At 45.0% G+C, this 16,040-nt stretch overlaps 1 protein-coding gene across 2 annotated transcripts in view; it reads left to right on the forward strand.

The window, feature by feature from the left end:
• Positions 1–9,462: 9,462 nt before the first annotated feature.
• Positions 9,463–16,040, forward strand: part of CMTM8 (CKLF like MARVEL transmembrane domain containing 8) — a 106,415-nt gene continuing 99,837 nt past the window's right edge. The window contains exon 1 of one of the 2 annotated variants that reach the window (XM_047739043.1): positions 9,463–9,922. In XM_047739043.1, the coding sequence (XP_047594999.1) occupies positions 9,776–9,922 (147 nt within the window). In that variant the 5' untranslated portion in view covers positions 9,463–9,775. The remainder of the gene's footprint in view (positions 9,923–16,040) is intronic. The other variant, XM_047739050.1, reaches the window with a different exon arrangement.

The raw sequence follows: 16,040 nt of genomic DNA on the forward strand, positions 1-16,040 counted from the left end.
GAAGATTCCTGGCACTTCTTTGGGTGTAGTCGACTTTGAAAGGGCAGGTCTTTGCTCATCCAATATCTTGGGCAGAAGAATTTGCACATGGGTGCCTAATTAATGCTAATGTGTAAAGGGCATTAGGACCTTCAAATTCACCTCTGTTTCAAATTGTTACAATCGCTTAGAATTTTTTCAGTCCTACAAATCAAGCCTGTAGGTTTTGGCCTGTGGAATCTTTTTTTTTTTTTTTTTTTTAAGATTTTATTTATTTGACAGACAGAGATCATAATCAGGCAGAGAGAGAAGAAGGGAAGCAGGCTCCCCGCCGAGCAAAGAGCCCCATGCAGGACCCTGGTATCATGACCTGAGCCGAAGGCAGAGGCCTTAACCCACCGAGCCACCTTGGTCCCCCTGGCCCGTGGAATCTTGACAAGGTGTTATTAACAAGCACAAGATACTTGTAGCAGCTGCTGTCTTCCCATTTCCCACCATTCTCTGGAACTTCTAAGGCAGCTTCTCCGAACTCAGCGGATCTTCTCTCTGAAACCAACATCCATGTCTCCTGGGCCTCATCCTCAGGCACAGTTCACTGGTGGGTTTCCGTCTGCTCGTGATCCGTGCTGTTTCCTTGTTTGAATGTGATAAACAGGCTCCTGTGCGATGCGTTGCAGGAAAGCTGGCCCTTCCTCTAAAAAACCTGTTATTTTCCACTCTGCAGTCTGGCATGGGGGTCAACTAGGCTGCCTTAGGGGAGAACTTAATGGATACCCACCCCTCCACCCCCCCCTTACTGAGTTTTGGTTTTGCGAAAATAGTGTATGAATCATCAATTTAATTTTCTACTGGGTAATAAAAGAAATTGCTAAAAAAGTAAAGAATCTGCAGACCAAAAGAGCTTCAAGTATCTGATCTTGACTTTATTTGCCCCCTAAGAAGATTATATATGCATACACAAGCACACACGCGCATACACAAGCACACATGCGCACACACACACACACACAGCCCTGCACCTCTCCGTATCTCACATAGGAGTGGGTATAGTGTGACCTCCAGATGCATAAATGCTCATTGATGGCATATGGCATTTCTCCATAGCTTCCCCTTTGCCACATGCAGTTTGATAGATGCTTTTTGACCAAATAGAGAAGGAGCAGGAAGAACCCATTGTTCTCTATCCTGGAAGGCCTGGAGGACTCCCAACTACCTCTAGCCACCTCTCTCAGCAAACACACAGGTCCAGTGCTTCCTGATGGGGGGTAGGGGGGAGTTGCAACTCTGCTTCTGGAATTTCCTTCTCTATCCCCTTATTCTTTGCTTAGCTAAATTTCAAGGGTCCTAACAAATAGCTAAAATGTGTGCTCTTTGAGGAAAATGTCTCTGGGCCCCAGTCTGACTTTGCTGCCCTCCTCCTGTGCTGGTTGCCCCCCGGGCCTATCCCTGGCCTGATGGGGATCCCACCCTGCTTACTCTCTGGCTCCTGATGACATAGTCACTAAGGGAAGGGACAGTGTCTTACTGAACTGTGTAATGCACTAGTGCATGGCGACTCATAGACAGTGGATGAATATTTCTTGAGCCCAAAACACAGCCAGAATCTTTGGGGGAGCCCATCTTTCTCATTGAGATCAAAACCCCTAAGTATTTTTGTTTTTTTAATCAATGACTTCACAGAATTATTTAAGGAGCTGAGTCAGTGAATGACACAAAATAGGCCAATAATAAGTTAGTGACTATTTAGTTATTACTATTATCTTCCAGGAACCCCTACTTCTAAATAAGCTGAGTCTTAGCATCCTTTTACCTTCTCCCAATCTTAACCTTCTTTGGCTTCAGAAAACCCTCTTCTGCCCTGAGCACCATTCCATTTATTTCACATTTCACTCACTGTTCTCCTTGGAGTTCCCTCCGGTGACTCTGCTCTTAGAGTCACCCTCTCTACTTAAACTCTGAATGCCCCAGGCCTCTATAGGGCCTCCCAGAGGAAGCTGGGGGTCTGAAGGGCAGGAGAGGGAGAAGGTGCCCTTCTCTCGTTGCCTGAATCAGATGGGACCAGCGGATTGTTCTCAGATATGTCTGTTTAGCCCACAAAGGTTGGCATATACAGTTTTAAAATAATGTACATTACCTGCCCATATTTAAAAATCAGGATTTCTAATGATACTAGGGCCCAAATTCTGACATGGTAACAATCAGATGGAGCAGAAACCCAGCTGGCCCCTTCAGAACATTAGAAGTCTTTTCCACCACAGACCCCCACTACTCACTATTGTATCCTCCACAACTGAGTATGAAAGTTGGGTGCTGATTTTAATGCATTCCCAGATTCCCAAATGTTGCTTTATGGTGAGAGGAAAATGAAATCTTTCTGGTTCCTGTGTGTTTTCTGCACTAAAGCAGAAAAATGAAAGTACAACCCAGGAGTTCATGTATTTCAAAAAACATGGGAGTGAATATACTCCTTTGTACGACTGAAGAACTCTCTACAAAGTTAATATTTAAGCTCAACAGTGTCTGGTTCAGAAGAATACAATTCAAGAAGCCATTCTGAATCAAATCTAGCCTGATTCACTTATCTTACCTTATCTCCTAGCCCCAGGGGATTTAAAACCTCTGCCCAAACTGATAGAGCCTTTTGGAACCCAAACAAACCTCAGACCCAGAGATTCATTGGCAAACGGATTTGGGCCCTACTTCCACAGGTTTTCAAACTGAAGTCTGAAGACCAGACTGCTTGGTAGCTTCTGGACTGGAGTGGAAAGTAAATTCTTACTTCTCAGCCAAGCTCCTGGTTTCCCTACAGGATGTGCTCATAAGAGGAGCGGAGGCAGGAAATTGTAGGGTGGATAAACCACAAAATCAAACGTGTTTGGAAAATGCGAACTACAATTGGAATTAGAAAACTCTATTCCTGGGGCGGCTGGGTGGCTCACTGGGTTAAGCCTCTGCCTTTGGCTCAGGTCATGATCTCAGGGTCCTGGGACCGAGCCCAGCATTGGGCTCTCTGCTCAGCGGGGAGCCAGCTTCCTCCTCTCTCTGCCTGCCTCTCTGCCTACTTGTGATCTCTATCTGTCAAATAAATAAATAAAATCTTTTTTAAAAAACCCTCTATTCTTAACTAACCACAAATTAAAATTATTTTTAACTTAACTTTTCCTTTGAAATTATTTCAGATTAACAAAAAAATTACAAAATAAATAAATGAATAAATGAATGAATAAAGATTTGCTGTAAACTTTCACCCAGAGTCCTCAAATGTTAACATTTTACACAACAAGAGTACCAGGATTATAACCATAGAATTAACATCAGTACAAAGATGTTATCTAATATACAAAGTTTATTCAGATTTTACCAAAAGTCTCGCTAATATCCTTTTTCTGACCCAGGATCCAGTCTAGGATTTCCCATTGCATTTAACTGTCAGGTCTCCTTAGTTTCTAGCAATGTGGAATAGTTCCTTTGTGTTCCTTTGTCTTTTATGACCTTGACATTTAATTTAATTTAATTTAATTAAACTTTTTTTTGACATTTAATTTTAAAATGTCCCTCAATTTTGTTCTGTCTGTTCTTTCCTCATGATTAAATTTGGGTTATTCATTTTGGTAAGAGTATCACAAACTGATGCATCCTTCTCAATGCATTGTATCAGGACGTTCATGCTGTCTGGGGTACCTTTGATGTCTGGTGGTATCCCACAGGTTTCTCCACTGCATGGTTACTTATGAATTACAATAGGAAAATAGTATCTTTTGGAGAACTTATGAAAACATAGTGTATACCCAAAGCAACCTAGATTCAAAGCAATCCTTATCAAATACATAAGACACTTTTCACAGAACTAGAACAAATAATCCTAAAATATGCAGGGAATCACAAAAGACCCCAAAGAGCCAAAGCAATCTTGAGAAAGAAGAACAAAGCTGAGGTTATCATAATCCTGGATGTCAAGACATACCACATAAGCTGTAGTCATCTGAACAGTATGGTCCTGGCACAAAAACAGACACATAGATCAAAAAAACAGAATGAAGAGCCCAGAAATTAACTCACATTTATATGGTCAATTAATCTACAACGAAGGGAGATAAGAGTATACTCTGGGGGAAAGACAGATTTTTTTCAATAAATGGTATTGGTTAAACTGGACAGCTACTTGCAAAAGAATGAAGCTGGACCACTTTCTAAAACCATCCACAAAAATAAACTCAAATGGAATAAAGTTCTAAATGTGAGACCTGAAACCATAAACCCCTGAAAGAAAACATAGACAGTAATCTCCTGGGCATCAGCCTTCGCAGCATAGTTATAGATATGTGTTCTCAGACAAGGGAAACAAAAGCAAAAGTAAACTATTGAGATTACAACAAAATAAAGGCTTCTGCGCAGTGAAGGAAACCATCAACAAAACAGAAGGGCAATTTACTGAATGCAAAAAGATATTTGCAAATAATATATCTGATAAGGAATTAATATCCAAAATATATATTTAAAAAAACTTCTACAACACACATACACCCTAAATAATTTGGTTCAAAAATGGGCAGAAAATCTGAACAGACATTTTTCCAAAGAAGACATAGAGATGGCCAACAGACACACAATAAGATATTCAGTATCACTAAATCATCAGGGAAATGCAAATAAAGACCTCAAAGAAATATTATTTCACATGAGTCAGAGTAGCTATGATCAAAAAGACAATAAAGGGGCATCTGGGTGGCTTAGTTGGTTAAGCATCTGATCCTTGGTTTTAGCTCAGGTCATGATCTCGGGCCATGTGTCAGGCCCCTTGTCAGACTCTGCACTGGGCATAGAGTCTGCTTGAGATTCTTTTCCCCTCCGCCTTCCCCTGCCCCACTATGTACTCTCTCTAAAATAAAATTTTTTTAAATCTTAAAAAAAAAAAAAAGACAAGAAACAACTAGTGTTGGTGAGGATGTGGAGAAAAGAGAACCCTCACACACTGTTGGTGAAAATGTAAATTGGTGCAGCTGCTGTGGAAACAGTATGGAGGTTCCTCAAAAAATTAAAAATAGAGTTATCATATGATCCAGTAATTCCACTACTGGGTATTTATACAAAGAAAACAAAAACACTAATTGAAGATATAGTGTTTATTGCAGCATTATTTACAATAGCCAAGACATGGAAGCAGGCTGAATGTCCATAGATAGATGAATAGATATGGACAGAATATTACTTAGCCATAAAAAAGAACAAAAGTTTGCTATTTGCCACATGACGAACCTAGAAGGAATTATGCTAAGTAAAAGTCAGACAGAGAAAGACACATACCATATGATTTCACTTATATGGGGAATCTAAAAAACAAAAGAACAAACAAAAAGAAACAGACTCTTAAATACAGAGAACACCCTGGTGGTTACCAGAGGGGAGATGGGTGGGATGATGGGCAAAATAGGTAAAGGGGATTAAGAGGCACAGACCTCTAGTTATAAAGAGGTCACAAAATGAAAAGTACAGCGTAGGGAACATAGTTAATAATACTGTGAGAATGTTGTGCGATGACAGATGGTGACTACACTTATCATGGTGAGCACGCAGTAATGGATAGAAGTGTCAAATCACTATGTGGTATACTTGAAACTAATATAAAATGGTATATAAGCTGTACTTCAATAGTAAATGACTTTATAAATGAGAAGGCCCCTTGCTCCTCTCTGAGACAGCAGGTAGAAATCACAAGGTATCCACTTATTTTATTAAATCATTGATGAGCCTTGGGTCCTCACGGAATGGCCTGGGCTCCACAGACCCTTGGAAGTGCTAGGTCTCAAAACACACTTGTTGGATGATACAGTCCTGTGGAAACTATATCTCAGACTCTGTATAAGCCCTCTACCGTGTTACACTTCACACATCTCCCTCATTCCATACGAAGAGACCCCCTTAGATTCTTCTGTGTCTATGTGCAAATGCTGGCTCATCCTGGCTCTGTGCTGTCACTTGGGCTGTTCCTGCAGGCTCCTTCTCCTCCATTTTTATCAGTTATATGCTTCCCACAAGTCCCCACTCAAAGCTTTGCTCTGCATGAAGTCTTTTATGGGAGGGTAGGGCTTATCTTTTCTTTCCTTGTTATTTTTCTGCACTTAATGAATAAAGTTGGGTTTCAATATTCATTCAGTACCTCCGATGGCAGGAGGGAGCCAAAAAAAGGTTCATTCATAGACCCTCAAGAAGTGGAAAAGAGAAATGTACACAATTAATGAATTCTGTGGCAAAGAAGAAAAGCAGCTTTATGGGTCTCCAGAGGAAATCACAGAAAAGGAAGCATTTGAACTGGATTTTGAAGGATGCAGATTTGAGCTGTGGGTAAAGGTCGGAAGCTTTCTAGGCTGAGAGTCAAGCTGGTTATAAAGTGGTCTCACCTACAGAGTCTAAGAAAATATATCTGGGGCTGGAAAGGAAAGCATTCTAGACTGGTTGGGAAGAGACAGGTTGAGGCACCCTATAGAGGCCCTACAATGTGCACAGTGGGACGTGAGCCCAGTTTTGAGACTGGGATTTCAGGCAGGAAGAAGGAGGGGAGTTTGGATAATGGTATTATTTGAGGAAGGAATACCGATCAGGACGGTTCCAGGCAGAAGAGGAGCACGTTATGCAGCAGTTGGAAAGGGGCAGCCATTTTGTCAGCATCTGGTGTACAATTGCTTCTTTGCAAATCTGGAAACTAAAAGGCTAAAAACTAATAGTTTCTTCTCAAGTTTGCAGAAAATTTGTTTTATGGAAAACCTGACCCAAACTGATATGATGCTATTTATGGTTTTCATTTATCTTACTTCATGGATTAAAAGATGGCCAACATTCTTTTCTGCTTCTCCCAGCCAGAGGTGGTATCTATATACCCCCCCCCCGCCCCCCGTGCAGATCCAGCCTGCTCTTGTCATTGGCTTTAACTGGTAGAATTTACTGGAAATGATTCTGTGTAGCTCTCAAGGATGAGCCTTAAGACATCAACAACTTCAGGGGTGCCTGGGTGGCTCAGTGGGTTAAGCCTCTGCCTTCAGCTCAGGTCATGATCCTGGGGTCCTGGGATCAAGTCCTGCATCGGGTTCTTTGCTTGGTTGGGAGCCTGCTTCCTCCTCTCTCTCTCTCTGCCTCTCTGCCTACTTGTGATCTTTCTCTGTCAAATAAATCAATAAAATCTTAAAAAAAAAAAGACATCAACAACTTCAGCTTTTGTCCCTCTTAGAATGTTCTGGAAGACAGTCGTCATGTAGAAGTCCAGCTACTCTAAGCCCACCATACTGTGAGGACACCCAGGTTTCATGAAGAAAAAGACTACACAGAGGAGCACTGAAGTGCCATAATGGAAGCCAACAGAATGTCAGTGAAGCCTCTTCGGACTCTCAGCCATCACATGAAAGCTGCTGCATGAATGACTCCAAGCAACATCACATGGAGCAGAAGAAACTGTCAGCCGAACCCTGCCCAAATTCCTGACCCACAGATTCAGGAGCAAATAAGATGGTTGTTATTTTACACCACTCATGTTTGGGGAGTGTTTATTACATTGCCATAGATAACCCAAACACACACTTATGTCATATACACATATATATTTTATTGCAGAACATGACTGCGTTTGACAAAAGTGCCACTCTAGACCTCACTGAGGATGTTATGTAGTAGATATGGTCTGTGTATATTTTACCTTTTTAAATTAAAAAAAAATCTGAATTTTGAAATCCACCTGGGCCCAAGGGTTTTGTTTTTGTTTTTGTTTTTTGAGAAGAATTGTCCTTTGTATTACAGAAATAGAGTTGTCTAGACTTCCTTCCTGTCTTCCTGCATTCCCTAAATGTCATGCATGATGCCATAGTCTTTTTCCCAGCTACTTCGTAAGTGCACCCCTGATCTCCCCAGCTGCACGGCCAGGTTCTCTAAAGCAGAAGTTCTCAAACCAAAGTGTGTAATGGAGCCCCTTGGAGGGCCTGTTCAAACACAGCTTCTTGGGCTGTCCTCAAGAGTTTGACTCAATGGATCTAGGGTGGGGCTTGAGAACTTGTATTTCTGACAGACTCCGAGGGTCAAAGAACCATTGCTCTAGGGAAGAGTGCCATTATTTCAATTTTTGTTGTATTTACCCACCAGCGCAAGGGGCTTAGTAAATGCTCTTGGATGGAATTTCTCCAAATTCTCATCTTTATAATACTGTTGAAGCCTTAACTTTTACTCCCTGAGGTGATCCTGACTAGACCCTAGACTTACAAAGAATCGAATTCCTTGTTTTATTAGATACAGTTTTTGCTTTCTTCTCAACTGACAGGACACGGTGAATAAAAGGTCCCTTCTGACCTCTTTTTTGATCTGTCTTGCAGCAGATCAGAGGGAAGGCCTTTCCAGTGACCTGGAAGCAGCCCTTTGTGACTAAACTACTATTCCTTTCCTTTTGGTGGTTTCCCAATAAAACTCGTTTCTTACCAGCCTTTTACAAAAGAGAGGAAAGGGACCACCCAGAAGATCCCCTTTCTGGCAAGAGGACCAGTCTCTCAGAGCCTGCATTTTACAGGTGGCCCCACCGAGGCCGAAAGGGGTGGATCCATTGGCTCGTGGTCACACAGGTGAAAAATGGAAGTGCCCTGCTGGAGCTCAGGTCTAACTTGACCCTGTAACAAGCTGTCTCACTCACCGGCACCCTCATCCCCTCCCCCATCCCAGGAAAGCATAGCCCGTTGGTCATAAACTTCGCTTTGCATAATCCACACCTTTCAAGCTTTCCTTCCGAGTACCACGGGATGGTCGCACTGATTCATCTTGACCAGTGACTCCGAATCACTCCCCCGTCCCGTCTCCCGGCCAGGCGCCGTCACTCAGACTCCACGAATCCCAGACAGAGCCACTGCGAGCGCCTGTAGGAGTCTCGCCCTCGAAGCCCAGCGATTAAGCCGGTTCCTCAAATTGTTCCCAACCGGAGGGGCAGGAAACAACGCCCGCCCTCGGTGGCGGCCGCAGAGGGAGGGGGAGAAGCTCTGGCCGGCTCCCGGGCAGTCCTGGCGGCCTCCCATCGATCTCCGGTCTAAGGTCCGGGTCAGAGTTCCCGCCGTTCTTTCTCCCATTCGAGTCACACCTCCACCCTCGACCCCGGGGCCCCTGGCCTCTGTTATCCCGGAGCGGGCTGACCCCCGGGGCCGCGGAGACCCCAGAGTCAGCGCTTTCCCGGGGGCCCCGCAGCCCTGGCCCAGCCGCCAGGTGGAAGGAGACAGGTCAGCGGAGCCGCCCGCGCGAGAAGGCGGGGCCTGGCGGAGGCTGCGCGGACGGGCTGCGGCAGGCGCCCGGGACCCTCGCGCCCCCTCCTCCGCGCCGCCCGCCGGGCCGCCAGCCCCGCGACCCCCGCCGCCAACCAGCGCCCTTTCTGCCGCCCGGCCCCCCGCAACAGGTGTAGAGGCCGCCGGCCCGCGGCACCTCCCCGGGGCGGTCCTTCTCCCGCCCGCCTCGCGCCCGCCCCTCTCCACGCCCCCTCCCCTCCTCCCGGCCTCAGCAGCCTAGCTCGGCCGCCCGGCGGTGTCCCCTCGCGCGGTCTCCTCCTCCTCCTGGGCCCCAGCGCAGCCGAGAGCCCCGCGCGGAGGAGCGGGGGGCGCCGCGCACTCGTACGCCACGCGCCGCGGCGGGACCAGCCCCGGGGGGCGCCCCCGGCGCGCCTCCCTCCGCGAGCCCGCCGCGCTCCCCTCCCCCCCGCCGGTGTCCCCAGGGCTCCGGGCCGCGCGTCCAGCCCCAGACGCGCGGGGGGTCCCCGAGGAGGGGCCAGCCCGGCCGCGGCGCGGCGATGGAGGAGCCGCAGCGCGCCCGCTCGCATACCGTCACCACCACTGCCAGCTCCTTCGCCGAGAACTTCTCCACCAGCAGCAGCAGCTTCGCCTACGACCGGGAGTTCCTCCGCACCCTGCCCGGGCTCCTCATCGTGGCGGAGATCGTGAGTGCCGGGCGCGCGGGGGGGCGGGGAGGCGCTGGTGGACCCGGGCGTCGTGCCTCCGCAGATCCGCTTCCAGGGAACCCTTTTGGCTCCGTCTCGCCTCCTTCCCAGAGTGCAAAACTCAGAGACCGCCTCTCCGAGCGAGGTCCGATCACCTGGTGCTCTCTTCAGCAAGAGGGTCGTGACCCTCACTCAAGATGTCTCCTCCGGCAGAGACCCGACTCCTTGGGCCCTCTCGGTGGTCCTGGCGTCCCTTGGGAGCGGGATGCTTGGGGGGCGTTGAGTTTGTGTTAATGAGTGTCACGGACACCTGATGCCTCCCTTGCCTGACCTCCACGTGGATGGCCTCCTCCCTAAAAGCAAAGCTTTCTAAAACTCGGGGGAGCGGAGGGGACTTTTTTCTTTGCTGATTGATCTCCGTGGTAGTAAAATTGAGGTGAATGAAGAAACTTTTACTGAGTAAAATCTGAGGAGCTCAGCCCCGTTGAGGACTGGAAGGCTTCCTGCCTGGTGCAGTGCACATCCTGGTTGAGGCTCAGAACATTCCTGGACAGGAGGCCTGGCTTGTGCCTTCTCCTCTTCACAGCACATGGAGGCTGAGAGATCAAGCGATTTCTTCTGAAGTCCCAGCCAGTCCTTCTTGTCTGGAGCCCTGTTCATAGGGCTAGTGGTGGGTACTGTTTATTGTCCTCATGGGACATGAGGGTTCCATGAGGGTCCATGGCCTGGGGCTGGGGTTCCCTCAAGACCTTTAGATGCCTTTGTGCCCTTGCATAACCCACAGAACAGCCCTACCCTGTGAAGGTGTCTTCAATTAATTCCACTTTCCATGGGAAGAAACTGAGGTGTAGAGAGGGGAAGTCAGTCCCACCTGGGTGTGGTGGGTCAGCCTGACTCCAGGGCCCTAAGAGGCGTCCTTCCCAGCTGTCTAACCAGTCCCCTCTCCATCATATGTCACACACATTCATTTACACATTGGTGGAGTTGAAATCCAGCTTTTATGGGGTGAGAGAATGTGGGCTGTGGTGGTATAGACATGGCAGAAGACGCAGATGCTTTCTCTGAGAAGCCTCCAACAAAACCTGTGTACATCAAGTAGCTTCCCTGCTCCTGGGAAGTCTCAGACACCACTCCAGATCTAGGGAATGGATTCCCTAGCACCTAAAGTTTGAGAAAGGTTGGCTCAGCTCAGCCCTCTTCCCCCCTCCACCCCCCGCAGCTGGTTCCCTCAGCTGGTACTGAGAGAACTTCAGGAGACCCAATAAAAAAGATTACGGTATTGGACTCACCTTGCAGGGCCTGGCTTATAGGAATTCAACAAATATTTGCTATGTGAACGAAGTAGTTGGCAGGCTCCCCGGCTCCAGCAGAACAAACAAAGCTGAAGTCAGAGATGGGGGCTTCTCCTGTTCCATGCTTTTTCAGAAAATAGAAAAGTGAAAGACAAAATGTAAATGGCCCACAATCCCATCCCTAGAAATAACCATGAGTCGTTGATATTTTGGCATATTATCTTTTTAGATTTCAATAATTTTTTAAGGTGGAAAACAGGTGAGAAAAATTACCCATACCTCTATAATCAGTTTTTATTTTTTAATTTTTATTTATTTATTTTTTAAAAAGATTTAAAAAATTTGTTTGACAGAGAGAGACACAGCGAGAGAGGGAACACAAGCAGGGGGAGTAAAAGAGGGGGAAGCAGGCTTCCTGTGGAGCAAGGAACCCGATGTGTGGCCCCATCCCAGGACCGTGGGATCATGACCTGAGCGGAAGGCAGACGCCTCACGACTGAGCGACTCAGGCGCCCACAGTTTTTATTTTTGACTATATACACACGTTTTAAAGAATCAGTTTTACAGGCAGAGTTTTAAGTTTGCCCCACTGTCTCCTCACTTTCAAATCTCTTAGAGCCATTAATGTTTATAATCTGTTCCTTGATTTTTTTTTTTCTAGTTGTAGGTGTTATCCACTGGCTTCCCCCTCTGAGAGATGAGGTTTTAGCCCTCTCAGACCACCTTTTACCCATCACACCCCACCCTGTGTTATACATATATCCCTTCTGTCTCCCATAGTATTTTAGGTTAGACTAAGGACCAGAGTTGACCTTACACCATAAACGCTGTTCACAGTTGAGACAGAGGGGTCTGTGAGGACTTTTCCTTTCCAGCCCAATTTATTTCCCTGGAATTAGTAATTTTCTTTTTCCATTTCTTCATTCTCTAGCTGTTTAGTCACTAATTTTACCTTAATTGTCAAAATCTCCTTATCAGGCAAGTGAGAGACATCTGGGAGTCTGTCAAAGTCATCTCACGACCTACCCTTTCTGGGAGCCTCCGCCCTGCTCCCACCAGGCCTCTCACCTTGGCACAGGTGACAGCGTGGGATCTCCTACAGCAGGACTCTGGAGATTCTTTCTCTCCCCTTCTCTTCTGGGTTGGGTCTCCGGCTTCTCCTGACCAGTATTCCTCTCTGTTTTACCTTACAAAAAACTTTTTATTATTACTATTGTAGTTTTCTGTGGGGGAACCGCACAGACTTTAGTTGTTTCCTGAGAAGGGATATATATGTGAATTGACATCTTTCAAAATATCTTGATTTAACTCTTACACATAATTAATAGTTTGTCTAGGTAAACAATGTTAGATTGGAAATTGTTTTCCTTCAGCATTTTGAAAGTAGTCCTCCACTCTCTTTGAGCTGTTGTGTTTTTTGTTTTCATAAATTTCAATTCTTCATCCTTTTTTTTTCTTTACCTTCTGGATCTTTTCCCTAAGAGATCTTTCAGTTCACCCTAATGTGTCTTCTTCTGAGTCAATTTTTCTTCCATTATACAGGGGACCTCATGTCTTCTCTGTCAGGAAAGCTCCTGTATGTGTAAGGAGATTTTTAAAAATTGATTTTTACCTTTCTGTTTTCTGTTTGTTTGTTTTTTTTTTCTTCTAAAACTCCTTTTACTTCTTACTTTTTTCTATTCATGTATTTTCTTAGAATTTTACTCATGGGTTTGTGACTTGCTATGTTCACTTACCATGCCCTAAGCATTTCTCAGGATCTCGGATCTCTCAATTATTATAGTTTTCTGTTGTAAGGAAGTACCGTATTTGATTTCCTCTGTTTTCATGTTTCGGGGTGACTGAGTGGCTCATTTGGTTGGGCGTCTGCCCCTTGATTTTGCCTCTGGTCATGATCTCAGGGTTGTGGGATCAAGCCTGCACTGGGCTCTGTGCTGGGTGTGGAGCCAGCTTGGGATTCTTTCTCTCTCCCTCACTGCCCTACTCCCCACCCGCTTCACACACCCACGTGCTCCCTCTCTCTCAAAAGAAAAAGAAATAAAAGTTAAAAAAAAAAAAAAAACTAACATGTTTCTAGGTTTTACTAGTATAGCCAGTGTTATAGCAATTTTCCTTCTTTGTCCCTCTTTCCACATTTATGCAGTGATTTTCTCAAGGGAAAGTTCTTTAAAGTACAGTTGTGTGTCAAAGAGTGCACAAAATTAAAGGTTTGTTACATATTCTGAAATTATCTTTCCACAAAATTCTGCTGGCTTAAATTATTATCAGTAGTGTGAACCTATCAAACTAAAAATATTTTTTTTAAGTTAGGAGAATTTCTAAAATAAAAATCTGAAAAATCATCTTAAATGATATATGCTTTATTGATCTAAGATATTTCTGGTTCGTGTTTTAATGTCTAAATCAGGATGTGGCTTATTGTAGATGGTTTCTTAGAGGTAAAGCAATATGGTACCACTGAGTCTTTATTGGGGGGTGGTGAGGGGAGCAGTTTTCCAACTATTGCTGTCCCCACCCTGGCATTCAGATAGAACTGTCTGGAGAAGGATGTTATTTTCTGCCTCGAAAAATAAACACCAAATACTGGGACAAAGAATTGCTAATACTCCGACTTCCTGCTTGAATGTGGGAGAAATGAAGTAGTAGAGAACAAAACACAATGTTTCCCCAAATCTGTTGTCAAATTCACTAGCCCTGGCTTTCCCACAGGAGCAAGTGGTTGTAGCTAACCTACTCAAACATTTTGGGCTATGCCAATGTAACATTGTGTTGAAACCAAATTGTAGTCATTTCCTTCCGTTTAAAGTTTTATAACAAGCTAGAAGCAATCCACTACCTGACCCGTGACTTGTAGGATGCTGTGATCTTATAATAATTACGAGTACTTGAAGAATTAAAGTGGTTTGTCAGAAGCTGAGTTAATTGCACCCTTCCTGTTATTGGTGACTTGAAAATGAATTACAGCATCTGGGTAATAATGTCAGGTCACCTTTCGTATGCTTACTGTCATGAGCAGATTTAGGTGGGGAGGGATGAGTAGAATTTACCGAGAGCTGGAATCTAAATCATATTATCCTGTTGAATTCTTTAAAAAAGAAAAACTCAGTGAACATAGTTTCCATTTCACAAAACAATACCTAGTCTTTGTAGAAAAATATAGAAAAATGCAGTTAAGAAAACCCCCCTGTAATTCTAGCTCCCATGGTGGTTCCTAATGGGCATGGTACTAGGAAGGGATCAGATTTAAAATTGAAAAAAAAATTGGTTATTGTAATATTGAAGCATCTACTGGTATTTTATGCCCTGGGGGTCAGGGTCACTAAATGTCCTGAAGTGCACGAGACAGTCCCCAACAATGAATTGGTTTACCAATTGCCAACAGCACCACTGTTAAAGAACGCTGAGTGAATCACTATTTAGCACTTGGAATAAACCACTCCAGGATTGTTCAAGTGGTTATGTATCATTTATCTGTAATTTTTTTTTTTTTTTTTTTGGATGCAGTCACTTACAAACTATTCTTTCGTTTACTCCTATGGCCATCTGCGCTGGATATCTCCCATTTGTCCCCCAGATCCACTCCACACCCTTCCCCACTCTGTCCTCCACCCTGAAGGCTGACTTGCTTGGACTGTCTCAAGGAGCTCCCCTCTGATGTTTCACAGGATTCATCCAGAAGTGGTAACCGCAGGAGGCTTGCGGTGAGAGGAGAGCAGGTTTTGGGTTTTCAGTCCCTGGGATTCCTCCCTGCTGACTCTGAGCAGGTTGACACTGTCCCTCCGTGGAAGGCGGGCTGTCTGGCAACGCTCCGCACCAAGCTGTTTTCCCTGGCTCTCAGAGCCAGCCGTTCCCTCCCAGCTGCTCTCCACTGCCAGGCCCTACACTATCACTGTGGTTTCCCTGCACCCTGCTTTATAAATAACACCTTTATTAAACTCATCTGGGATTACCCAATCTGAAAGTGGCGGGTGTCCTGCTGAGTCCTGATAAATTACCTTTCCTCATTAATAATTAATTTCTTATGACATTCTTTTTTTTTTTAAAGATTTTATTTATTTATTTGACAGAGAGAGCTCACAAGCAGACAGAGAGAGCTCACAAGCAGGCAGAGAGGCAGGCAGAGAGAGAGAGGAGGAAGCAGGCTCCCTGCAGCAGAAAGCCCGATATGGGGCTCGATCCCAGGACCCTGAGATCATGACCTGAGCTGAAGGCAGCGGCTTAACCCACTGAGCCACCCAGGCACCCCTCTTATGACATTCTTAATGGCCACATAGTATTCCATAAATATCCAGGCTCCTACTCTTCAGGTTATGTTTCTTTCCTTTAAAAATGTAACAAGCTGGGGCGCCTGGGTGGCTCAGTGGGTTAAAGCCTCTGCCTTCGGCTCAGGTCATGATCCCAGGGTCCTGGGATCGCGCCCTGCATTGGGCTCTCTGCTCGGCGGGGAGCCTGCTTCCTCTCTCTGCCTGCCTCTCTGCCTACTTGTGATCTCTGTCTGTCAAATAAATAAATAAAATCTTTAAAAAAAAAATGTAACAAGCTTCCTTTATGCTGATTCTTTCTAGTGGCTCTTTAATGTTTACTAAGAGTGAGCACTTAGAAGTGAATAAAAGGTCATTGAATTTTCTTTTAAGTCAATTTTGAGGTATCCAGTAAAATTCACCCTTTTTAGTGTAGAGTTCTGTGAGTTTTAGCATGTGCATTCTTAAAAAGCAGCTATATGGAGATATTCAGATCATAAAATTGACCTTTTTAACATGTACAATTTGAGATTTTTAGGATGCTCACAGAGTTGTACCACTATTTTAGAACATATTTGTCACCTC

This window comes from Lutra lutra, chromosome 1 (assembly GCF_902655055.1).
Source record: "Lutra lutra chromosome 1, mLutLut1.2, whole genome shotgun sequence".
Taxonomy (NCBI): Eukaryota; Metazoa; Chordata; class Mammalia; order Carnivora; family Mustelidae; genus Lutra; species Lutra lutra.